The 26,644-nt window shown below is 34.9% G+C and overlaps 1 protein-coding gene across 10 annotated transcripts in view; it reads right to left on the reverse strand.

The window, feature by feature from the left end:
• Positions 1-364: 364 nt before the first annotated feature.
• Pi3K21B (phosphatidylinositol 3-kinase regulatory subunit alpha) overlaps positions 365-26,644 on the reverse strand; it is a 730,269-nt gene continuing 703,989 nt past the window's right edge. For all 10 annotated transcript variants that reach the window (XM_081762370.1, XM_081762374.1, XM_081762373.1 and 7 more), the window contains 12 exons: positions 16,969-17,103; positions 16,309-16,531; positions 14,826-14,924; positions 13,793-13,978; positions 12,929-13,057; positions 11,037-11,244; positions 9,427-9,666; positions 7,862-8,135; positions 7,147-7,394; positions 4,462-4,638; positions 3,798-4,028; positions 365-1,866 (listed from right to left, as the gene is read on the reverse strand). In XM_081762370.1, the coding sequence (XP_081618496.1) occupies positions 1,647-1,866; positions 3,798-4,028; positions 4,462-4,638; positions 7,147-7,394; positions 7,862-8,135; positions 9,427-9,666; positions 11,037-11,244; positions 12,929-13,057; positions 13,793-13,978; positions 14,826-14,924; positions 16,309-16,531; positions 16,969-17,103 (2,370 nt within the window). In that variant the 3' untranslated portion in view covers positions 365-1,646. The remainder of the gene's footprint in view (positions 1,867-3,797; positions 4,029-4,461; positions 4,639-7,146; positions 7,395-7,861; positions 8,136-9,426; positions 9,667-11,036; positions 11,245-12,928; positions 13,058-13,792; positions 13,979-14,825; positions 14,925-16,308; positions 16,532-16,968; positions 17,104-26,644) is intronic.

Here is a 26,644-nt window from a genome sequence, read left to right on the forward strand (position 1 = left end):
TTTTCGACGTTAAGTAGGAAAACAAAATCATATATTGAAATTTAAACTTCCTACAGTCAGCGACAAATGTTCTTTCCGTTTGATGAAATTAGTTTCGTAAATAATTTCAGAATGGAAGGATAATTTGAATACAGTTTTCAGTAAATTAAAAAGAATGTGATTTTCTGTACGTTACCACCACCGTTATTCCAAAAATACCAGCCATACCACCGTTATTCCCAAAATAAATTTTACCAAACGGAAAGAAATTTGTCGCTTACTGTACATACAGTATTTTATTTTCTTGCACTTCACAAACTTATATCCCTCTATCAAAAACAACCAGAGCTATTGTATGGTAACAACAAAAAAATAAAATAAAGGGTTATTAATATAATGTAATATTCTTTATTACAAATATACAAATTCAGTACACCACACTTTTAATCAGTGTATCACATGGTGGTATTGACTAATGCCCCTAGCTACGGTCCAAGTAAGACTACATCACTCTTCACACCTGAGAGTACTGCAACCTTCTTCTGAGCCAACGTAGGACGAAACTTGCCAAAAACCACATTAGAATTTACTCTGCCACGAAAACTGTGTAATATATTGTGGAATACACAAACTTAAAAAACATACTAACGTGGCTTGCAAAGTGCAGTTAATTCCAAGACAATTTATACAATATATTTAACAGAAAAAAATCATACAACTTTTCAAGTTGAAATTAAACAAAACAAAATAAAATCTGCATTATATTGTACATTATTTATTTTTGTTGCATGTATGTAATATACTGGGATTTATTTATGAATTTCGATGCATATTTATATACATAATACATTCTTCTCATAAACTTTCTGGAAAGTGACGTACAGACGTTAAACATTGCACAACACAAACAATTGAAAACATAATGACAATTTATTGTCATCGAAGAGTAACGAGATCAAGTATTCATACATATCACAATTTCAACGAACTGCTCACGTAGACTATATTATATGGGATTTTCTTTTGTACAATTATGTGCACAGTTCCTTTATATGTAATATATATATATTTATATATATATTTTTTTTTAATTTTTTGGTTTAAAACATAATTCATACCTCGCACTCACAGAAAAACACATTGTAAAACTTTCACCAATTCATTCGTAATCACTCTCATACTGATCCCAACAGGGAAAATAAATCTCTATATAAGATACACCTTTATATTATATATATGTAATTTTCTCACTTGCTTTTAAAGCTTAAATTTGCTTTACAAGTTTCTTACATTAAAAAAAAATATTATAATAATACAATTAAAACATATCATTCTCTTTCCGAAATATATCTGTAGCAACACTTTGTATTTTGGGTATGTGTATGTACTTTCTGCTTACCAACATGTACATACATACTGCACAAACCCAAATCCACCTCAAATACTGCTTAGTCCCACAGGGACCAAAAGGTGATAAAAAGTGTCACTCCACGCAACAAATCCTTTTAAACACGAAGCTCTTCACAAACCTTGGCACGAAGAGACACATCCAGCTCCTGACACAGCTCTCATTTAGCTGCTGAACTGGCACTTAATTATCCAGGTACACCGAGATAACAGTCCATATCACAGACAACCCATGGTCTTCCATGGCAAAATTTAAACCCTCACCGGGTTTGACTAAAGGCAACATAAACCCCTTCCGTTGCGCGAGTAAACACAGGATGTGCTAATGTAGTATTTAAAGAATCGTTGTGTTGCTCTAACGAATTCTGAGCATAATGGAGCACCAATGATTTCAAGGACGAATAGATGTTGTATGGCTCGGCGAATCCGAAACCTCTTTCAGTTTTGTAGATGATACAGTGGTTGACAATCCCATTGCATCTAGAGAAAGAAAAGAAACAAATATCAACAATATAAAAACTGTTACAAATCAAAATTACAATTCTTAGCCATAACTTAAGACTGTAGTAAGAATTAATTTGTGTATATGTGAGTGAAAAGTATGTTAATATGCATGTCCACTAGTTCAGAAGAAATACTTAACAGCAGTAAAATTTTGCATGTCATAATTAGCTTTTCCAATATCTTGCCTCCTCGTTTACGTCATGGTCAGTCCCATCGGGTGAAAGCATGAAATAGGTATTTTGAGACCATAATGAAAACAATGATGATAGCTTCATTAAAGCCGATGAAGTCATTTTGACAGTATGCGAACTGACGAGGGGATAACAGAGTTTTCCCCCTGGCGAAAACTTCTTCTCCCTGGAGAAGAAAATTTTCATCCATGGCAGGGATAACTTTTTCACTCTCTAGAATGTTCTCGAATGGTCGTATCAGAGAACAACTTTTATATCATATCAGAGAACTAAGAAAAGCACTTTTATTTGAGTAAAAACAGTTTATGAAATATGTTTCTTCTCAATCTTTTTGTAGTTGTTAGAACGATACACTTTTGCTTCCTGAAATATTTACTGTTTTACGGAAAATATGTTTTTAAACGGATCAGTCGTTTTCCCGACCCCGAATACTATGGATTCGAAACTATTTTTGGTCACTTTGGTTATTTTGTTTTTCACGCTGTCTCACCTACCGTGCCGATGGGGTCTGAACGTGGACTTACACAGCCTCATCGTGGGAGTGTTAGTATTAGTCTTAGAGTTTCCGAAAACTTTTACATGTCAACCCCTTCAGACTCCGTCCAGGGGTGATAGGGGTGCCTTACCATACCGAGGGCTGAATTTGAATTTAAAGGCATTGAGACTGTCACTAATTAACTTAGCGATCCCAAAAATGATTGGTTTGATGCTAATATCAGTTTTTTCGATTATTTTATATGTCATTTTCTATCCCTTCCAACGTGCTCATGGAGGCTAAACGTGAACTTCAACGGCATCGGAAGTATCACGTTTCACCTCAGTGACCCCAATAACTAAGGATTAAACACTAACATTGATGATTTCTTATTACTTTTACACGTTTTCCCTTCCTACATTCCTAGGGGCGCTAGAGGGCTTTTACCCCCACTGAGAGTTGAGCTTGGATTTGAAGAACACTGGAACCGTCACAAATTAAACTTATGTAAAAATAATCGAAAACATATGTAATGTTAGTGTCGAATCCGCAGTTTCCAGGATCCCTGTCACGATTTTCCCCTCCCCAGGGTGCTAAACTTGGACTTGAATGGCATTTGAAGTGTCACTATTTATCTAAGTGCTCCAAAAAATATGCATTCGACACTAATATCGGTCGTTTTCGAACATTTATTATATACATATTCCCCTCTCATTCCCTCTAAGAGTGTTAGAGGTTCTTACCCCCACTGGCGGCTGAACTTGGACGTAAACGGCATCTGGAGTGTCACTATTAATCATGCGACCCCAAAAACTATGAACGTCGACCGTTTTCGGCTATTTATATGTCACTCCCTCCCTAGTGTATCAGGGGGTTCTTACCCCTACAGTACTATTTTCCAGGCTGTAATATGCGTACCAAGTTTGGTTAAAAGTGCTCCAAGATTCCAGTGTTATGATTTTACGAAAATATATTTTGACTGTTGCAGTGCATTGCACGCATGTGGTTCAGGATCGATTTGAAGCGGCAATGGACGTTAGTGTCTAATTTCCATAAACCGTGTGTCTAAATCTTCAACAATACGGCACTGAACAAGGGTGCTTAACTTCAAACGGCAAAACGCGATCATGCATAGGTTCAACATACGTGCTGAATGAAGCACTACAATAACCGGACGGACAAAGTAAATACTAAAATAATAAGTACAAAATTTCTTTAGCAAACGTAATAAAATGACTTACGTGATAGAAAGCGCGTACTGTCCAGTGCGACTAGGCCGAACAAGGAAAGTGCCATCAGGTTTGCCTGCAAGGTGACGCTCCGCTTCTACTCGAGAACAGTCCTTGAGCAGCCACGTTGACTCATCCTGATGCGGTAAACTATCCAGATCTGCTTCTACATCATAATCTCTTACAGACGCAGCCAGAAGTTGGTCGATTCTTTGCTGTTTCACACCATGCGACTTGAGAAACCTGTCGGAAGAAATGTTTCATTAAGCACTATAACTTAGTTGTTGATCAACTAATAAACTTAATGATAATTCGTTCCTTTCATACCTAAGGTTATTTAACATGTAAATTCCCAAGTACAAGCTTTCTTGGGAGGAAGAAAAAAGGTAGAATTCAAGTTACTTTGGAATTCATCAAGACATTAGGTAAAATTCGGCAAAATTTTAAGTCAATATATTAGGTTTAAGTAAGACTCAAAATCTTTCAATTGTACAGTTTAACTAAAATGCTACTGATCACCAGGTCACAGAAGCTAGATGTTATAATGACAACTAGCAAAATTTATTCTAGATGATTTTATAATTGATTTTATGACATTTCTCTTTTTAATTTAAAGGTATTGTAAGAATCTTGTACATAATCGAATATGTTAACCAATCCCTATCATTATACTTACTTCTGGTGTTTTTCTTTTTGTTTGTAGAGTTGAATGATTTCTGGTTTGAGATTGTTCATCTCACGATCCAGAGAACGACTATAGGCCACCTGAGCTTTCAGACTATCCTCTAATTGCTCTCTACTTTCCTTCAAGGCTGCCAATCTGGATTCCAAAAGCGCATAATTCTCCATTAGGCTGTAACAACAGAAATACACAACTTAAGTTTATATGTACTGTAATGATTACATGTAAATAAATATAGCATTGTTGAATATTTCCGTATAAATAAATGAATACCCATACAAGAATAGCGAACGAGTGAATATCGAAAGACGTTGTACGATCAGTCATGACATTATTATTTACCAATATTAACATCAATCATATGCTTACTCTATATCTGCCAACTAAAAATAATAAGAACTTGTCTTTAAAAAAGACAAAATAAAATAAAATAAATAAATAAATAGATCCAGTTTCATTCATTCCCTCCCTCTTGCAGTTTTATGTATTTGCAGTATTTCAATGTATTGTAAGGTTTGAATTGAAATTTATAGTATAATCGATTTTAGTCAACCACCCTCGCAGCGTTATTATAATAATAATAATAATAATAATAATAATAATAATAATAATAATAATAATAATAATAATAATAATAATAATAATAATAATAAGTTTGTGCGTATTGAAAGAAATTTATTACTTGTATCTTCTGAATTTGGCGAATTATTGATATGTGTAGTCACTATTACTTTGTAAAGCTCTTCAGTACTGTTACTCAAAATTATAACTGGAATCAGCAACATGCATTTATATTAAATTTTTAGAGAGGCAGAGTTACCGAAATAATGGAAACACTTTGCGAAATACAACTTCCTTATTAATACGAAAATAGACAATCTTTAGCCTGTATTGTAGCTTGTATTCGTAGCGGAATTAGAGCGTAACTCAAGAACTGTTTTCAAAGAGTAGTGGACCATTTATCATGATGGACTCAGCTGCATCATCAACAGTGGAGGAGGAAATCTGGACAGACTTCCCGCTCTGAACTGACCACAAATGTTCAACAAAGCTGAAGCCGATAGTTTGACCAGGTCAAGGGAGATGTTACAAGTATTCTCAAACCATCGGTGAACAGGTCTGGCTGTATTTATTGATGCAATGTCATCTTAGAAACTGAGTCATTGTTAGTGAACAACTCTCTACCACAGGATGCACTTGGTCAGGCCCACACCAACATAGATCCATCACCATATTTAACGATAGAATGCAGGTACTTCAGAGCGTACGTCTCTTTGGACACCCACCATAACCGGCCTGCTATTGGACTTCTTGGACCGTATTATTTCTTTACAATCACTGACGATCCCATGTTTGGGGTTCTTGACGCCATCTTTTTCGAGATATCACGTTGGTGGTGGCTGCCAGTGATTCTGAAACGAAATTTTAATTTATTGTATAGATTCGTGTGTACAATAGCCCCAAGGTTAATGGTGCAAAATGAAAATGAAAAAAAAAAAAAAAAAAAAAAAAAAATCAAAGAGGGAAAACTGAATTTGTGGTTGGCTAGAACAAGTGATATAGACTGCCAGTGTGCTATCAAGAAGCAACAGATATAAGGTGATAACGTCATGCGGAATTGGTGGCGAAACGCCAGAGAAGAGAAATAGTGGACGCCGCCAAGTCTAGGTGAAAGAGAATGTTGAATATTGAAGAGCGTTGTCACGAAGAACTACACAGTTACTTTGAAACAACTGACCGCTGAATTTCAATCCTCATCTGGAACATGTTTTCATAATTCTAATCTTAACGAGATGAAGATTGAAATTCTGCGGTCAGTTCCACAATAGCTCTGTGGTTCTTCATGACAACGCTGTTCAATACTCAGCATTCCCTCTCACCAAGACTTGGCTCCGTCTACTATTTCTCTTCTCTGACGTCTTGCCACAAATTTCGTATGATGTTATGCTTCTCGAAGACACATGGGCAGTCTAGAATATCACTTGCTCCAGCTAACCATGAATTCACAGTATTCCCTTTTTAAAATTCTTAAAAGTCTTCCATTTTGCATAACTAATGTCGGGGTTATTGCACACATAAATGTATACAACGCAGTTTGTGTACTGTCCACTTATCACCCAACACAACAGCACTAAACAGGGCAATCGACGTACGCAGACATTTAGTTTTTATACTAAATCACAAATATTACGTGAGACAGTACATGAGCGTTTCCGTTATTTCGGTATTATATAAACAATTACCGGAAAATAGTAAAAACATAGTCGCGCACTAAAAGTACACTATACGTTGTTTCGCTAAACGCTTCATCAGATACAAAATAGAAATGTACGGAGAAAAGAAAGACTAAAGAAAAGATACATAATTTTGAAGCACACAGGTGTGCTTCATGCTAGAATGCAGGGTTTGTCTGGCCCCACTTTGATACTTCTCTGCGTTTCCTGTGTTCTCTAAGTTTTCTGTTCCCCTGATTTCTTCCCTTTCCTAGGTAATGAAACATTTTAGCGAAAGTGCTCATAGTGTACGATTTAAGAGCAATAATTATGTTTTCACTGTATGCTGGTAAATAGTTCATCTCCTATTTTTTCTTTACGATACCTTTGTTCGAGCTCTCACTCCAATTTTTTTTTTTTTTTTTTTTTTTTTACTGAAATTATTGTGTTTCTTAGCTATTCTTACCTTTTTACTTCATGAGGCTGAGCTTCTTTGTGGAATCTCTTTTGGAGCTCTATTTGGTCCTCAAACATTGCTACCGCTTCCTTAAATGCTTCTAAAGCTTGCCTCTTCAAATTCATTTCTTGTACTGTTCGTGTCAGATCCTCATGATAATCATTGTAAGATTTGCTTTTGGCTATATAGTCCTTGTTAATTTCAGCTAACTTCTGAGCAACTTTCTCAATGTCCGTGTTTCCCATTTCTTCATCCACCTGCAAAAAGACGAAACGAAAACAATGAACAACTGACATAATATATATTGAGAAAACAGCCACAGCTTATTTTTACTCAGGTTGACTATTATTTTGTGTCCCGCTCTGAAAAAATAAGAGCCTGAACTTATTCTGATATAAATGAATGAAGTTATATCTACATTCTTCTTTTGAAGACCAACGATACACTTGAGGACAATACGGTAAAAAGTGGAAATTACTCTAATATCTAACGTCAAATAATAAAATGTCAGGGAACTTTTCGAAACAAACTCAAGAAACGTCTACAGGTCCATTCGAAATGCCATCCGATGAACCTTCTTCAAACTTTCTAATTTTTTGGTATACAAGTTCCGTGTTCCCTTCCCACTCCAACTTTATTCAACTATCTCAGCTGATGGAAATGTCTGATAATAATTTTACGTTTGTCAGTTCTATTTATAGTTCAAAAATATCTATCAACTTACCTGAAATCTAGAAACTGGGTACAGAAGTTTGATGTCTAAAGTTGCATTATACTGGGCCAAAGAAACATTGCGATAGAAATTGACTAATTCCACTATAGAGCTGAATTTGTATGGCTCTGAAAATCCGTATTTTCCATTTCTATGGCATATCTTAATAAGTTTATTGGTCCCTCCTTTCCTTAATGTTAGTGTATATTCACCACCCTTACTGGAAGCATTTCGGACTAGAAAAGTGCCATCTGGAGTATCTACTAGCTTTTCGTTCACTTCCTCTCTGAAATACAAGGAAAAAAATTAACGTCATTTTAATGAAAATAAATACATAAACAAGTCCACAATGAATCATTGTGAAGTATTTCGACTTCTCGTTACGTTCATCTCAACTTGATAAAAGACCCAATAAGGCATGAAACAGAGTACAGATGATTTCTTGAGTACAAAAGATCAATCATTTATACTATTATTTTTCCATTCGCTCAAAATTATCTACATATTACCAATGCTTTATCTTAATTGAAAATAAAATATGAACAAAGCAAATCACTCTTAATATATAATGGTATTATGGTTTCGGCAATAATGTGTCTGATGAAGATAACTATATATTGTCGAAACTGTAATACTGTTATTTATTAAGGGTAATTTGCTTTTAAGGCAAAGCAGTTCCAAAACTGGAATTAACGCCACTCAGATACTAATGTTTATGCTACAGTTCAGCTTGCTTGGTTTTCAGATTGAGATTGCATTTTCGATTACGAAATTATATTCTTTGAAGCAGATGCAAATAGCATGCTTGTGTATTACTAATAGTGAAATACAGAAAAAGTAACGCGTTTAGGAAATCAAACGTAAATACATCACAATAAAATAAAAACAAACCAAACCGATACGGGTCAATCTATTACAAGTAATTAAAATTTAACATGCTCATATGTATACTTCACTCCCATCTAATATTCTCCTTTCTCTTAGTATATTTAATTGGCAACAATAACGTCATACATCTCCTATCTTATATAATGCAGATCGCAGTACAACTCAACTATCATCATTATAGTTTTAAATAATAAAAAACACATCCTAACCACTGCCCTGATAAAAATGCTTATACAGCTGGGTTTAAAAGTGAATACGAAAAATTCCGTTGATTGGAAAAGTTATTGCTTACAAAGACAAACTACTGTTTAGCACTGCCTGAACTTTGTGGCCTACGACGAGCTACAACAGAATCGTCCAGCTCAGGGATGTGTGATCCGCGCTTCCGGTTCAAACACTATTACTTTAAGCTTTCAACACCGGAATTCACTACCCCTTAATTCAAGGCTGCTGCCCTACTGCCACACGACGCTAGGTCAACACTAAAAATGTGCCCTCCCTCCAGGGATAGAACTCACGATGACATGCGCTACCCATTTGGATGCACGTAAGCTACATCCAGTCCTACCATCAAGAATGAAGTATTTAACAAAACGACTTTTTGAAACAATCTGCAAAATATAACCCTAAAACTCAAAGGTTCCTACGCTAAAAGACACGTACTTCGTGAAAAACAGAACCGCTCTTACCTTGTGATGTCTCCCCAGTACCACTCAGCGTCTTGAAGACTGTGAGGTGAATCAAGAGAAAGCTGAGAAAGTCCTTTCTCCAATTCAGTCAATTCCCAACTAGGAGGATGCGGTCGGGAGACTTTACGTGGTGGTAAAGCTGGAGCGGAAGCAAATTCTGGCAACTTTTCACCCCAGTCGCCGTGAAGAAGAAGCATTTCCATTATACGAATATGGGCTTCTGTGTTGTACACCACTTGTCTGAAAGAACGATTACAACATACCATTATAGGAGTCACATACTATGTTACTACGGAAATTACTTATTGTAACTGAAATTTCATAATAAAAAAGAAAAAAAGAAAAAAGAAAAACTAACTTTACTCATTGTTCATATACAAATATGGGATAGAAATGTTAAGACTAGAACCAGAGAACTCGAATTATTGCATACCCTGGATTTAAAATTGGCATTTAAAAATATAAACTAACCTTCTATCTAAGTAAATAGGTTTTAGGAAGTATCAAAGCCAGATACGTAATTTGTTACGAAGTCACCTAGAACCTTCATATTTTCTATAGAACTATCAACGACTACACACATCACCAAGAATCAACAGGACTCAAAGACTTGTCAAAAGCTTTTCTCAAGAAATCAAACTTTTGTATACTGCGTTATTTGTTACCATGATTAAAGAATATAACCAGAATTACAAGAATAACATTACTTGTACGGAATGTAAATTATTTTACCAGCATTTGATAATAGAATTACATCAACGTAAGAAAGTATATGATATTAGGGCATTCCTTTGTGTAGAAATGACGCTTAGTGATTTAGTTAAACATTTCCCTACTTTTACGTGGTTTGTAATTTTGCAAAACAATGTATGCATTTATCTTTGAGAGAAACTTCCTTAAAAAAAAAAAAAAAAAAAAAAAAAAAATCACTTTGTATTGTCAAGCATGCATACAAATTGAAGAACTTGCTGTAAAGAGGGGGCAGTTTCAGTTTTAAAAAATGTCAGCAAACTAAAACACTTTCAATTCAAAATCTTTCACCCATGTACTCTTTAATAACATATTATTCCGCTTCATTAACAAAGTAACAATCACTTTCTAACAGAGCAGAATGAGGTAATGAAATTTTAGAGCTCGTTTAATTTTTGTACCAAGTAGGTTGAAAAGCTTCGTTTGGATACACATTTTTTCTTTTCTTTTAAATAAAAGCATAGATTCTTATACAAAATATTCATAAATTGCAATACGTTTCATCACTGGAATATACCATCACATCTACGCCATTCTCTTTCACTTTACTGATGAAATGAATGAAATCTTTGAGTTTTACGTCCCACGGTTAACTTTACTGAAGAGTATTTGATTACTAAAACATACCTGAAGTGAAAATGCAGGATGAAGATTAGTCTCACTCTTTGTTCTGTGGACAATAAAGAACTAGTTCGCACCGAACGGAAGAGGAAATTCCTTTAGAACAAAATGCAATATATAATCGAAGAGCTAGGAACGGAACTACCTCCTTTCTTAACGCAAGTTCTTCATTCAAAAGAAAAACAACAATATTAACTACAACGTTTAGTACAAAACAATTAGAGATGTTTTGTACTTACATTATTCTCTCCCACGGAGGACGCAGAAATATATGGCACATCACTTGAACAAGGATAGTGGGAGGCTCTCTATTACCTCTGGCATGCTGAAGTTGACATATGCGACAGAAATGAGCCAGAAGAAAATGAAGGGTGGACTTGTGATGTTCGGGCAACTGTTGAGTTAACTGGTATAGGCACGAAGCGCATTGCTCATCATTGCGTATTCCTATTCAAGAAAGAAATCCACTTATAAAAACGAACAAACTAACATAAACATCTACATATTATATAAAAATGAAAAGGATCTTGTTTGTGATCGGAACACAGGAAAACGGCTAAACTGTTTGAAATGAATTTTTGGATAAGTTATCATGTACCTTGAACTGGGTTTTTATCATGTTACTTTGATTTAAATGCTTATTCTAAGAGGGAGAGCCAATTATGCTGAAAATTGAGTATCTCACGAACCTGTCAACTTCGGAAGATGGTACTCGGTACATCAACTTCTCATTAAAAATAAGTAGAAAGATGTCAGAGTATTTTTGGATACTTCCGTTTTAAGTGGGGAAAGAGGCATTTTTTAAATGATTTATTTCTTCACATTGAAAGCGATGTTGCCTGTTGCTTATGATCGTATCACAGGAAAATGGCTGAACGGTTTGAAATGAATTTTGGAACATAGTTAGTACCTATCTTGACCTAAGTTTTTATGATGCCACTTTGATTGAAGAATGTATCCTAAGGGGCAGAGGAGGTTCTACATTTTAGCCAAAAATATCATGAGGTTACCAAGTTAGGAAGATACAAACTCCTCATTATAAATGAAGGTACATATCTCCCCCCGCTTCTGAAAATTTCATTTTAAGGATTTGGAAGGGCATTTTCTATAATTTATTTCTTCAGATTGAAATTGATGTTTAATGAAGTTTGTAGTGATTTCACGGGGAAACAGTTCGACAGTTTGAAATGAACTTTTGGGCATATCAATACCTACTTCAAGCTGGAACTTTCTCACGTAACTTCGATTAAAGGATGTATCCTAAAAAGGGTTCAAAATTTATGCCACATATTGAAATAACTATGGTTTTCTTTCATTGTTACACTTTTATTGGTAAGTATATATTAAGGGGAGAGGAGGTCAAGTATTTTCCATAATCCTATTCTCCTAGTGCGGAGAACGGCTAGTATTTAATAAACTGAGTTTAAAATTACTAGAAGATGTAAGAAATTTATACTTAACGATATCAAAATTAGCATCTTCCTTTATACGTAAATCAATTATATATAGTTTTTCTTCTCTACTCTTCATCATATACTAAAATATATTTTTGAGAGCTCACACATACTATAGGGGACTCCTGAAGTGGCAAAATGATTATTCTGTCTTTCAAAGACTTCTCTAGTCAGTTAATATTAAATCAGAAATAGCAGTTTATTGATATAGGCACCTGATGTTGACAATAACTGCTCATCTTTCCTAGTGTATTAAGCTAACTAACTTTAATACATGATCGAGTTCGTTCTTACTTCCTGGAGCGCCTAATATTTACACTTAAAATTCTATAGAAAGCTAATTTCGTATGCGGTAAAACAACAAAAGTTTTAGTTTTCGTCCCTGTACCCTGAACTTGCACACATCTGAACACAATTATAAACTGTTTAGTGTTTCCTGGTTCTTGATGATTAATCCTAATATTGTGTGGATACAACTGAGGATATTTACTGGTATATTTTAATCCGATAAATATATTGTGATATTTTGACTTTCCATTTATAATACGGAGACGAATGCAATACACTATTTTGTTCACGAGATAGCTTGAAATGATTACGTGTAAAAAACTATGACAATTACTGCACATAAAATTTTTGATACTTAATGATACTTGTATTGAATTAATGATACTTACTTGATGCTTCCAGGAATCTATCATACCACTGAACTGGTATCACAGGATCTGGAAGTTCTCTTAGGAACTTTTTAAGAGCACTTGCAATGCAATGAGGTTCGTAGTTTGAAAGCTCAACGTTGCTCATATCTAGATACAAGAAAAAAGTGAATAGAGTCAATTGACTTTACTTTCATTAAAAATTATTTTTATCATACACAAGCCTTTTAAAGGAGCTGAAGTAATTTCTGAACATTTAACAAATTCACGAAATTCACAACATTGAAATAAAGGTACTAAATTTAACTAAATTACAATGAATGCTATTCACAATTTAATCTTCTTGCTTTTCAAAAATTCTGGCTTGACTACAAGTACGATCTCCCTGACAATACACTTGTATTTTCTAAGTGTATGTATAGAAATACTATACTACATGCTGGATTTCTTTAATTGATCGTTCACGAAGGATATAAATATAACTTCTAATATCCCTGTAATATATACAAATTGGTTTTGGTTTATAATTTATCTTATTAAGCTTAAAGCTGGAGGGGTTTCACATGTTTACCCACGCACTTGAGATGATCAGCCTTAGAATTTCCAAGAACCGAAAATCTCTCAAAACGCATCAAAATTGTTCGTTCTTGTATGAAGACTAACGCGCCATGGCTCCTTATTACAAAAATTTCCCTTTATAATGAAATAAGCCGTTCAAAAACACTCACGATACATTTCTTACCACCATATTCTGTAGTACAGCAAGCCAAAACGTCACTTGGCACTACTATCGAGTGCGTATTTTAATTTATTTCGGCCAAATAATTTCGAAATATTATACGAATGAAATGTCGGTGATATGAAGTATATGAACTGTAAGCTTACCTTCGTTGAACTTCTGTCTCAATTCTGCCAAAGCTTCGGCTGGTGGAGATGTTCGGTACACTCGGTACAAATCAAGGCTTTGGTCACTTCGGGCACGCGCTTCTATTTCCTGTGTACATTGCATTACTATTACAGGTGCAGGCCTCTCAGTAGGGGAGAACTGAGCACATAAGCCGAGTCCAAATACTGAAAATGAAATACATTAATTATACTATTAACGTTGATATAACGTTTAGTTCCTAACTCACAATTAATAACCGTTTAACGAAAAGAATAATTTTACATCATTTCTTACACATTATTCAACGCTTTAGACAATTATTGTGGAATTCCAAATGCCCTACAGTACTGTTCCTTTAAAATGTTTGGTTTTAGTGCGCTTTTATATATTTGTAGCATGATAAATTACTACAATACACACAAGCCACTTAACGATGCAGAAGCATCACAAGTTTCTACACATCGCTACTACACACTTTCAACAATATTTGAAATAAATGCATTAGCTCTCTAGGATCAGGCTTCTTTAGAACTTTTTTATCAGAACTAGTTATTCTATAAGCCAATTCTCTCTCTTTCTCTTTTTCTTTCTTTCTTTCTTTTTCTTTCTTTTTTTTTTTTTTTTAATAAATCATGAATTTTTCGTGTTTGCCTTCTGTTCATCAGGAGAAATTATTGCTGTTCTGACACCTCGCCTACCATGAGCTGCTGTGTTGCCACATTAGACAATGAAACTCTTGCCAGGCTCGCTTGCTCTCACCAAATCAATTGTCGAGTTGGATTTAATATTATTTTGCCTGGAGACAGACCTATCAATTACACACTGCGTAATGGACTTTCAGTCTTTCAACTGGTGCGGCAACTGCACTTACCTTCTATCATTCATTAAGCTTTCTATGTGGTATGTGGCTGGCATACCACATTGCCATAACTAATTCACGCTAACAAGCTGTAAATATGAATTTCATCTCTTGTAGAAATATTACTTTAAAAAATATCATGTAAATAATAAACAGCCTTAATTACCACTTACCGGATTTGAACTGTAGTCTTGTAGGCCTGTCCAATCCACCGGGTAAGCAGGAAGGTAACCCTGTTGCTGTGCATGTCCTATGAGCTATCAATCCACAATCTGAAAACATAAAAATAAGAACTTTCATGTTTTAACAATGACTACATTATAAAACGTACTGATAATTGTGACCAAAAGTTCTTATTTGGATTAATTCAATATTTTTAATATACAACTTAAAACCAATAATCATTACCCTTGTTACACCAGCAAGTTATATTGCATCATCAATGTGCTTAAACACTGTGTTAAAATTTGTAATTAAATTTTCCTTTAAAAGTCCTGTTTTATTCTCGTGTACAAGAATTTACTCTAACATTAACCCTTCAAGTTCGGGGCATATAGAGATACTGTTGTAATTTGATATGTATCTGGTATGATTACGACAGATTCTATCACTGTGTCTACCCGACAATCTCATAGCTTGTCTATTATTTTTAAGTCCAATATTTTGACAGATACAAACCTAGAGACGTACTGAGTGCGTTGAACTGTAATACCTGATGCGAAGATAGCGACGCACTGAGTACGTCGGACGGGCTTGATCGGTTCAATTATATCATCTTCGCCTTTCACTGCGTAAGTGACCATTCCCTTGAGAAAGTTCTTGTTTTGAATTCTTATATTTTCGTTATGTACAGCAACATCTACGGATAAGCAACCTACCATGTTTATACAGATATATTAACTGCAGTAAGTTCGTAGATAGATTTATAGTAAGTAATTAATAAAAGACTTTTTCTTTTCTTTTCTAACTGACTGAATTACTTTAAGTTCATAGTAATAATGGGTATATTACTTTGAACAAAACTAGAAATATTATATTAGAAACACACATCTTTCATGGAGTTCATTCGTAATATTTAACATGCCTGTGTCGTTTTAAATATACAAGACAGAACTGGGTTCAGCTAGACTTCTTATACCCTTCTACACTGGCGCATGATAAATACATATATAAATTACTGTTTATGACAGTATAAAAGAATTATTATCATATAATGTACTAACACTTGTTACCGTACGCGCTTCCGGAGCGAGAGATCCGGGTTTGATTTTCGATGGGAGCTCATGTGGCTCGGACCCCATGTAAAGTTGTAGGCTCATATCCCATGCCCCTCGCTGCTGAAAGAGATGCTAAATCCCAATCCAAGCAACCCTATACTGATACAATCAAAGCTGGGTAAGTGGAATCGTAACAGACCGCCAACTTGCAGAGGTATTTCACTTATCGAGTTTCTTACTCAGCAGGTTAAAGTATCCGATGTCTCACTTATAGAGGTAACGTTGAAGGGCAAGATTTCCAGTTATAGAAGTTTATCGGTTACCACGTTTGACTGTACTTACAGAAAATAAGTCAGATTGAATTAACTGTGTAAAATTTATACTTTCAATGCGATAGAAAATTTCGTAAAATAATTCATAATGTACACAAGTTACGCACCTTGGCAGAGAAAACCTTGATGAAGGAGTCCTCTCAGATATTTATTGCATTTATCACACCGCTCCAATGTCGAAAAGCTGTGCTCAACTAGACGATGCGTTGAATTTTCACTTACTTCATTTGTATTAGTTTCACGTGCATCTTGTGGTCCTGACCGTCTGCATAACTCATCAATGCACATAAGAATAGCTTTTTGATGAAATTCATCTTTTATGCCCATACTCTGTAAATAAATTTCATGGTGCATATTACATTAGACAGAATTTCATAAAAATGGCAATCAAATAAGTTTTTTAAAAAACGAAAATAATCATTTATAGCACAAAACCAAACACGTAAATAAACAACCATAAACTTCAGTTGCTTAAATAATTTCAGACAAAATGACTGAGATAATGAACTCAATCTCGAAATAGTTTGCATAATTCTACATTGTTGCTATTTCCGTAAATTGAAAATTAAACATTTACTGCTGAATTTAATGCTGCTTTAGAGGCAACAGTCATCAAGTAAGAAAGAGCTGTTCGTATACGGAAGATGATATTTTTTTTTTAAATGTAAAATGGGCTTAAGAACTAAAACATTTGAAAGATTTTATCGTTCATGAAAGCCTGTACTCCTTTTCTGACAATAACATTTAAGTTCGTATGTCATCCTTACCATGAGCTTGTCGCGATCTAGATGAATTAAATCCGCTCCCTTAATATCTTTGGATTTGAAGACATCAGCGTAGCGATATAGGTTTAATGCTGCCATCCATTCTACTACGTTAGCTGACGTCCATTCGCTGATTGGCTAAAAAGAAAGAACAGAAAATTTCAATTTTGTTATATACGGAACGAAATTTGTTTGAAATTTATCTTCGACTGCAGATGCACATACATTAAAAGGTAGAAACTAATGATTATATTCTTAAACGACAATTCGTTTCGAAATTAGTAAGAAATTACAGTTTATTATTATCTCTTTTATATCGAACTGATGATGAATACAGACTTGACAAAAATTACTCTCAAAAGACCAATTGGAGAAATCAAATACAGAACATTCTCACATTTAAGCAGAATACTATGAGACATGAACTCAGCCATGAGACATGAATAGTAGTACTAAATTAGTGATACAAAAGCTATTCAAATGGCTTCCACTAGCCGACAGGTGCGTACACACTTTTCTATGGTATATGGTATCGAGTTCAGTCTTTCGTCAGGAGCCATGTCCATTAGCGTGCATAATTCGTGAATTATAAGACTACTTATTAGGATCACGCTAGTGGACACTAAAATATAGTAATGTTAGTACTTCGATTCGTCCGTTACTGTACACGTTAACTCTTGAATGAACGAGAATTTTTGTTTTTTTTTTCAATAGATTTCTCGAGCGTTACTTATAGAATCAATTCATTTAACATTTCAGGGTATTAGTGACTTTAACGATGGCTAGCATATCCCATTCATTCATATATGTACTCAGTTTGTGAGCAATGCTAAACCTCAAAACACTGCAGAGTTACGTGTTACATAAAAATAGGCGAAATATTTACAGATCTTAATCCTGGCTATAAATCGAAGCCCGTTCGTTCATAAATATATTATTCGCGTGATCCTCTTTACGGTCTTTACAAACGAATATTATTTTGTTAATTCTGTTTACAAGACTGCGTTTTAACGAAAGAAAATCAATTTTCTGCTTAACTACATTAATTAAAATCAGGGTGGATTGATTTAAATCACTTGATTTTTAAATAAAAATCGTTGATTTAAATCAAATTCCGAAATAAAATAATTTAAAGTGAAAAAAAAGTAAAATCCCGTTTCTGTTCTGTTATTTCGGTTATGGGAGACTCAAATGTACAGTATGTACAGCATAGTATGAAAAGAAGTGTCATGCACTGGATGATTAGGGAAAATCCCGTTTTGAACGGGTGACAGCAATCCTGCTTTCTTCTCTTTGTAACAATGGGTTTGGGTTTTTAACCCTATAATACCCAGAGTGTGATATCATAGAATCAAAAAAATATGCTTTCAAGTACTTCTGGGAGGACAAAATGACAAGAAGTTCAGCAATAATCCAGTAGGTGGTGTTGAGCGTACTGTTACAGATGTGTCACAGTGGGCATTAGCAGCAAAACACCATTGTATTCAATATAAAGAAGTAAAATCCCAATGTTACATATATGTAACGCGGGGTATTATAGGGTTAAATCGTTAACTATTCCAACGGAGAAATCACCATCGACATTTAGGACGAAAATTCTTTCGTGTGCGCGTTAGTTTGTTTGTTCCCAGATAATAGGGTGTATTTAGAGGGGTCCTATTCCCTCTCCATTTTTTTTTTAAAGATTTATAACTTTAGGCGAAATTTATGTATTTCGTGCCTCAAGGTAGTTCCAATTTTTTAAAAATATGCCCCTGCCAAATATCTAACTTTTGTGAAAAAATGTCATTTTGATAAACGCTGCTATACTTTTTCCTTAATGCTTAACCTTTTAATTATATTACCTATTTTTATTCTATTAAAAATCAAATCTTCATTATTCGATTAAAAAAAGTACCAATAAACCTTTTTACTTCGTTTTTTCTTCAAGACTAGAGGCATTATATAACATGTTACATATGCTTTCACGCCTTTCTGCGTCGGGACATAGTGTGTGATGATGTCATAAATTTAAAAAGATATTTTTTGTTATGCCTTTTTTTTTTTTTTTTTTTTTGCGGGCTTACATTTTGCATTCAAAAGACTGAAATTTTGCACACTCGTTCAGTGCACCTCTTAGCATTTTTCAGATGTTTTCAGATCTCTGCATGGAAACAGGGCCTTTTAACAAAATAGCTTTTTTTCGCGATTCAGATGGAGACATATGAATGGTACCGTTTGAAAGGCTGTTCTATTCTAAAGAGAATGATGTACGAACCATGGTCCTAGGATAAATAGGGATGTTTCAGGAAACTGTTACCTGAGATTCTATTTTATACGGGAATCTGGGGTATTTTGGGAATATAATTTTTGCGGACTTACTTTTGGACCTAGAAGATTGAAATTTTGCACATTTGTTCAATGCACCCCTTTGTATTTTTCAGTGTTTCAGATCTTAATATAGGGGGTTGGTCCAGAGGGGTAAAAAGTTAAAAAGGATTTTTTTAACAGAAAATCATTTTTTTGTGATTTTTCCGCCCCAGATACACGATGGAGACGTTTGAATGGTACGATTGAAAATCTCATTTATTCTGAAGAGAATAATATACAAATCACGACCCTAGGATAAATAGGGATGTCTGAGGAAATTTTTATGTTACATGGGGGTTATGTGGGACATTGTGGGGATGTTCTTAGCTCATTGTTAAATATTTTCCCCGCCCTTACTATTCAAGATAGCTTGAAATTTTATATACACATTTAGTACATCCCTTTGTATTTTCCAGTTGATTTTGAGATATGTGCATTAACAACACAAGGGAGTCCAGAGGGGATTTTAAAAAAAGAAAAATCCCAATTTCTCTCAAAATTTATCGCTTCACGAACACGGTAGGGAAATATGAATGTTACCGTTTCAAAGGTTGTTTTATTCTGAAGAGGATGAGGTATGAACGATGATCCTAGGATAAATAGGGATGATGATGTAGCTGCTTGGCTGAAAGTCTATAATTTACCTTTAAAAAACGTAATTTAAAAGGGTTAAGAAACATTGTTTGGGATTGATATAGGTTAACAATTGGGGATTAATTCAAAATTCAACCCTAATACTTTCACTTCTATGGCATAATTAGCATTTAATACTAATTCCTAATGCTTTTTCTTCAGTTCGCGACTTGTAATTTACGAGGAGAAATATTTGATTTAAATAATAATAAAAAAAAAAAAACGATTTAAACTTACGGTTTGGTTTGCGTTTGTATGTACACTCAGGCGCGGATCCAAGGGGGGCTATAGTTATAGCTCCCCCTTGACGTTCAGGTATACACTGGATAAAGCGGCAACTATGGTTTAGCCCCTCCCTTGATCATATCCAGGATCCGCTACTGTGTACACTGATATACCATAGCGACCAATAAAATAAAATGTAGGGCCACCGCACTAAGCTTTCTCGCTCTCATTTCTTAAATAAAATCTTGTCATACTGCAACTACCGAACTATTTATGAAATATAAACGAAATTGTCTGATTATTTTTGAGAAAATTATCCGAGGACAATTTACTCCCAAGAGAACACTATTCCTTCTGGATTTTCTTCAGAATAATTACTTATGCCACATTATAGGATTATTAATGAAATATTGAATTGTGTCATACAAAGATAAATCATTACAGCCATTTTATATTAGAGAGAAATTATCAATTTCTGATTTTCACTTTCCTGTTAACTACCCTTACTTTTGCGAGATAGAAAATAAAATTTTAAAAAATGAAAATGTTAATAAAAACGTAAGGTTTCAAATTTTCTAAAGTAAGTGTGAAAGTTTGCATACACCCTCGTGACTATAGAGCTTGTGTACGCGTGTTTGAAGGTTTATACCCCGCTGGGAATACAACGTGTCGAATGAATATTTAGGAAGTGGTTTGATTTTATTTCACTATTAAGTGTTGTTCTTATAACCTCGGTATTCTATAAAAATATAAGATAAAAAAATCATTTCAGCTCAAGTAAGCAAATGGTTAGTACTGTTTAATTTTATGCGCGTGGTCTCAGATGTGATTCCGGGTAGACTCACATCCTATTAAAAGACACAACATAGGTTACTAAATATTTCAATTTTTACTTCTCGAAACTATCCATCCCTTTATTTCCAAAATTAATTTTCAACACTCAGGACAGGATCTACGAAATATTGCGCCCGGAGCAAAAACGTAATTTCCCCCGTTTCCTCCCGATTTTGGATCGAAATGGCGCCCCCTAAATACTCTGAACCAGCTGCGCCCCGGGGCATTGTCCCGAATTGTCCCCCCTAGATCCGGCCTGCCAACGCTAGCCTTCACTATTGATTTACTCTGGAAGATAGTAATGAAGCAGTAACTTCAATACTATAGTAAAGACCTGTGCGAGACACTTGTTTTCAGAGTATAATAATAAAGCAGATAGTAATTTTGGATACTAGTAATATCTATTGAACTTAAAAAAAAAAATCTTTAAGAGTTAGTCTTGTCCTTATTATTATTCCTTTATTTTAAGACAGAACGCTAACGTATAATTGATCTTTACCCACATGTTAAAATAGTATTGCAGTTCTAGCAGAAACAGGATCTTTAGTGAGCAATATCTTTTCATATTAATCAATATCGTTTAATTCCGTTTTCAAGCAAAAATACATCGAAACACGCATCGCAAGCTTTCCCAAGCAGCAAATTTAGCTACAAGCTAGTTGGGAGGGTCCTGGCAACAAACACTTCAGCAGCTCAGCGCAGTGCATTGTGACTGGCTGAACGGTCGGCCAATAGAAATTCTTACGGTTCTCGCTGCGGCACGGAACATGGAAGCCCAGCTGTGTGCTACGTTGCCACATTCATCAGCTGTGACCTCAAAGTGGGACATCGGAACTCTGCTACTCTCAGCTGGACTTTAAATAAATCTCATTTTTCGATATGAGAGATAAAGCTTTTAAAGTTTCATATTAATAACAATATACCTAAAAGGTACGAATGCAATAACTTAGGCCTATATTACGTGATATCTATAAACAAACTGATTCTCTATTTATTGTATAAAGATAGAATGTTCAAATTAGCTAGAATAAATAGTCTACGAAACGCAAACGTATGTGACCTCAATTCATGGTGTCGGATAGTTAACGTGTGGCAACATTCTGGTTGACCGGCTTTACCCTTCAGTTGCCAAGAGTTTGATGATACGCGGCGGTGAAAAAAAAGTCAATCTTGAATCTACTTTGTATTGCTGTTTAACCGGTCTGAGAGAAAGTCGTACAAAAGTGGTTCTTGCGGTAAAATTGCTGTGTATCAAGTGGTTACCAGTTGCTGTGATCCTACCCCTTCCTCTCCCATTTCTTCCGGAAAACTAAAATTGATCTCCAAAAAAATAAAACGATCGTTACTTATCAAGCAAAGTAAAAAAAAAAAAGAATAAAAATGGGCCTATGAAAACGTGAAACATGCGTGACAAATAATTCATTTTGGATAGTTCATTAGTCTATTGAAAAGATCAGCATATAATGTTTCAAAATTAACAGAAACTATTAATTTTCTGTCATACAGAAAGATCTAGCTCATCAAATAGTGTACAAATTTCGAAACAACATCGTAGGTGTAGAAAATATTTCTGAAAGTTTTAAGTGAAGGAGTTAACTTCTGGTTGGTCTTGATTTCAAGGCAAACACCTTCTTAGCACTATACGCTGGCCCGAAATTTATTAGGAATTTCGATGGCTCAATGAGTGAGCGTTCATTTCTAGTATGCTCTCTGGATCCATTTCTGACAACGTGAGTTTGTGTTTGGCACACTGTGTTTGTGTTCGTGATTTTCTCGGGTTCTCTTTTCATCAATTAATTCATTATAATTTACATGCAATTATCGTCCGTCTCCTTTAGCCAATGATGTTTAATACGTTAAACTGAAGGTTCATTCTATTTCTTCACTTCGAAAAATCATTGTAACAATATAGTATAGATGACGTCGAGAAAAAGAAACATATTAAAGACAACTAAAACAGAAGACTATTATTAAAAAGTGTTTATTGAAATAATCTTCAACTCTGAATCCTAGTTTTCGACCCTACGTCTGGGCATATAATATATGTATGCTTTGGTGATAAATAAAATTAACTGTATAGCATTTCCTTCCATTTTCTGAATTATTATTGCGTGACTGGTTGAAATTAGCTGGATCCAGAAAAGAGATCCTGAAGTTAAAATCAGTCTGTATACATATACATGCCATCACTGCGAGTGCGGACAGAAATTTTAAAAAAATATACACATACAAATAATAATCTGTTAAAAGTTCTACAGAATGTACAACTGTGTCCAAAACAAATTTTAACCCTCCTTTTATCTTCAAGCTCTCTACTTGAAGCCGGAGATAGCATTGGCGGATCCAGGGGGTGGCATCGGGGCGATCGCCCCCCCAGAAGAGGAAAGTTTTTTTTTATTTATACATAAATTAAACCCATCCCAGAGTTTGGAGCTGTTAAAAGTAGCTCTAAGTAGCAGTATTACAACCCACCGCCCCCCCCCCCAGAAGTCCGTCCTGGATCAGCCCCTGGCAGATAGTATGTTTAGATACATAATCTTGTAAGGAAGAAAAGATGGAGCCCCCAAAAGCCAAAACATGGCTGTCCACCATAAACTTAAATACCCTGGAATCGAATCGGGGATTCGTACACCAGATGTAAACACTCGATCACTGATCTCCCATTGCCTCCCTTGAAATGACTGTGTTCAATAATTTTTGAGTACGATTGGACACTATATTGATTCTCAATATACACAAGCACGACATTACGAAAGCTTTTATATTATATTCCAATGAGAATTCACGAAGTCCTAACATCACGAATTATGCGATCGGCTCCGGGTTCGATTCCCGGTGGGGATATTCGGCCGAAAAGCGTAACAGATCTTCAGTCAAGCCACCCTGAATGAGATTTTTTTCTCATTCATACCACACAAATACCAGGATAGTAACTAACAACAGGTCCCAGTCGGCTTCCTCTTCCGCTCCTTTCTTTCTTCCCCTCAAACCGGATAGTGTGCTTGCTCGGCGAGGAACGTCATCCCTCATGCGTGACGGGGTTAAGACAACAGATGACGGCAATGCTCAGAAATGTGTATAAATAAATAGTTCACAAACTAATATAGGCCTATTTAACATCGAGAAAATAAGCCCATAGTTTCCTACTTCCTTTAGTTATATACTAAATTTACTTGTGACAGGGAATCTTTAACATAAATCATGATAACTCAATTTGAATTCAAGACTGATTAACACAAAGATCAGTGTAGTCATGGTGGCAGCAGCTTTAAGCCCTATTTAGGATATGTGCGTTATCTTCGATTTATTATTATATTTTATTTCCCATAGTTTCTTTTAGCAACATTCTACTTTTAGGAAATTCTTTCCGTTTTTGTTGTAAGTAAAACGCACACTTAGCATATATACTACTTCTAATCGGTATCTTTTGCTATTGTCCGAAATTACCAAAACCACCCAAAATAATTATATCTGCGAGTAACGAGTAAAAATATTGCATATTTCAATTTCCGCTCGAATTGTACATTCGTCTTAGCCACGACGTTACTTTTGCTCGGTAAGATGCAACATACTGAGGAGGAAACTTGCACCGATAACAAACTGACAACAGCCTCGAGTATCTGGAAAAGGAAGACAGGGTGTTACACATGATCGGAAACCAGGACATACTACAGACGGTGTGTCATTGTTGTAAGAGATAAATTTAAGTGAACAATCTCTGCTTATTTTGCATATCAGGCGGCAACAACGCATTTTTTTTACGCAAAATATTATTTTTATCTCAGTAGTGTTTACTTATCCCTAAACCACCACCCCAACATATTGTATTACAATTATATTTATATATTTAAAAGGGAATCGATATATGCCTGTAAGTGGAATTGGCTAAGTATTGGCAATAAAAACAAAAAATTCTATGAGTATCTTTCTTCCAAAACTGATCAAATAAAACATTTGTTATCTCAATGCATATCATGAATGAAATGTTGTTTATAAACATTGACACGCGCCTTGATCTCAAAAGAAATTATTTCTACGTGATACAATTTACTTTGTTGCCATTGTAAGAACAAAGTGCTTGATACGAATTACACACAATATCATATTTTAAAAATGATTGAAGCTTTTAAACTAAACTGTCTTTGCCACTACAACTTTCGTTCTTTGAGAGAACATGTATTAACAGCACCTGCACGCACAACGGTATAAACCAATCACGCCACAGAGCCACCAACAGGCGATTCTAGTTGCCACATTGCAACAGTGAGACTGTTGCCAGGCAGAATTCTGTAGTTATTTACGTGCATTTTGCTTTATATAAATTTGAAACACCTATATTTCACTTTTATTAGCGGTGTTGATGTAAACGTACACCTACCTACACGAATACATTTGATTTATTTGATATATTAATCAATTAAAGAGAATGGAGATATGACAACCTCGCATCTCTCCTACTCGCTCCTCGTTCTCTCTCAACCCACCCGCATCATCCATGAGGTCGATGTTGAAATTTGTATCCTTGGTCTCGGCTCTCGGGCCGACTCCTTCCTTTACAAACTGCATTTCACCACTATTTGAGACGTTTTCTTCCCACCCTCCTGTTTCTCTCTGAATCGCTTTTGAGAGAATAGCAGCTTAATGTTATGTACTTCCCATCAGTATAGTATGAATTATTTAAACGAAGTTATTCTTCAAGGAGATTTAAAATTGATAGAATAATTTGCTTTACGTAGTATATTTCGGAAGTCATAAAAAAAAATAGTTTTCTAATAATCGCAAAAATCCACACGTCACACTGACGAATAGAAACAAACATGTTCAGTAATGTTTCCCAAATAGCTTTTAAATCACTCCATAAAAACGTAAACTTTTTATGATTCACTTTCAATATACTATTGCGTTCCTTTTTTTCCACCTACTGAATCACCTAAAGACGCAAAACTAGTTTAGAAATTGTCTTAAGAACAAATAGCAGAATTTTCTTCAAGGGGCACAACTCGAATCAACTCAATAAAATCTTAGAAACTAAAGCATCTTAGCAAAAGAAATCTCCAATAATATTTTCACTGTATTTCAAAAAATCTCTTGATTGAATAGCTCAACAGGTCTAATATTTCATCGTTAGAATTTTACAAAATTACTTGCTACCTGAAGAGTTAGCGAATGTTCGGCGAACAAAATACAAGGTAAATTAGGAATGAAATCTGACGCATCTACTTTAAAACATTCTTGAATTCTTATCGAATTGATTTATGAACCTTTCTATATATTTTTTCAATTCACCACGACACCAACTTTCACTGAAGCAATGAAGAGAACGTCATCCTGCGTAACTTTAAACACTTGCTTTATCATCATAACAATGGGTTAGGTATGCAATTTAAAACTTTCAACCTGATTACCATATGGTCACCACTCTTACAAACTGACATAGAAACGACCAGTACTTCATATAACTATGCTCTACAAGAAAGAGGTGAAATTGAATTCATCCAACAAGAGAAAGAAAAATATTGCATACATCTTTCAGACGTTGCCGATATTTAGTTAGAGCGCTTGACGAATACTCGTAAATTTCATTCAAGATAGCTAGTAGCTTCAGCAGAATGGCATTCCACTGGACGACCCCCCCCTT

The sequence above is a fragment of the Thermobia domestica genome, chromosome 6 (assembly GCF_964235325.1).
Source record: "Thermobia domestica chromosome 6, izTheDome1.hap1.1, whole genome shotgun sequence".
NCBI lineage: Eukaryota > Metazoa > Arthropoda > Insecta > Zygentoma > Lepismatidae > Thermobia > Thermobia domestica.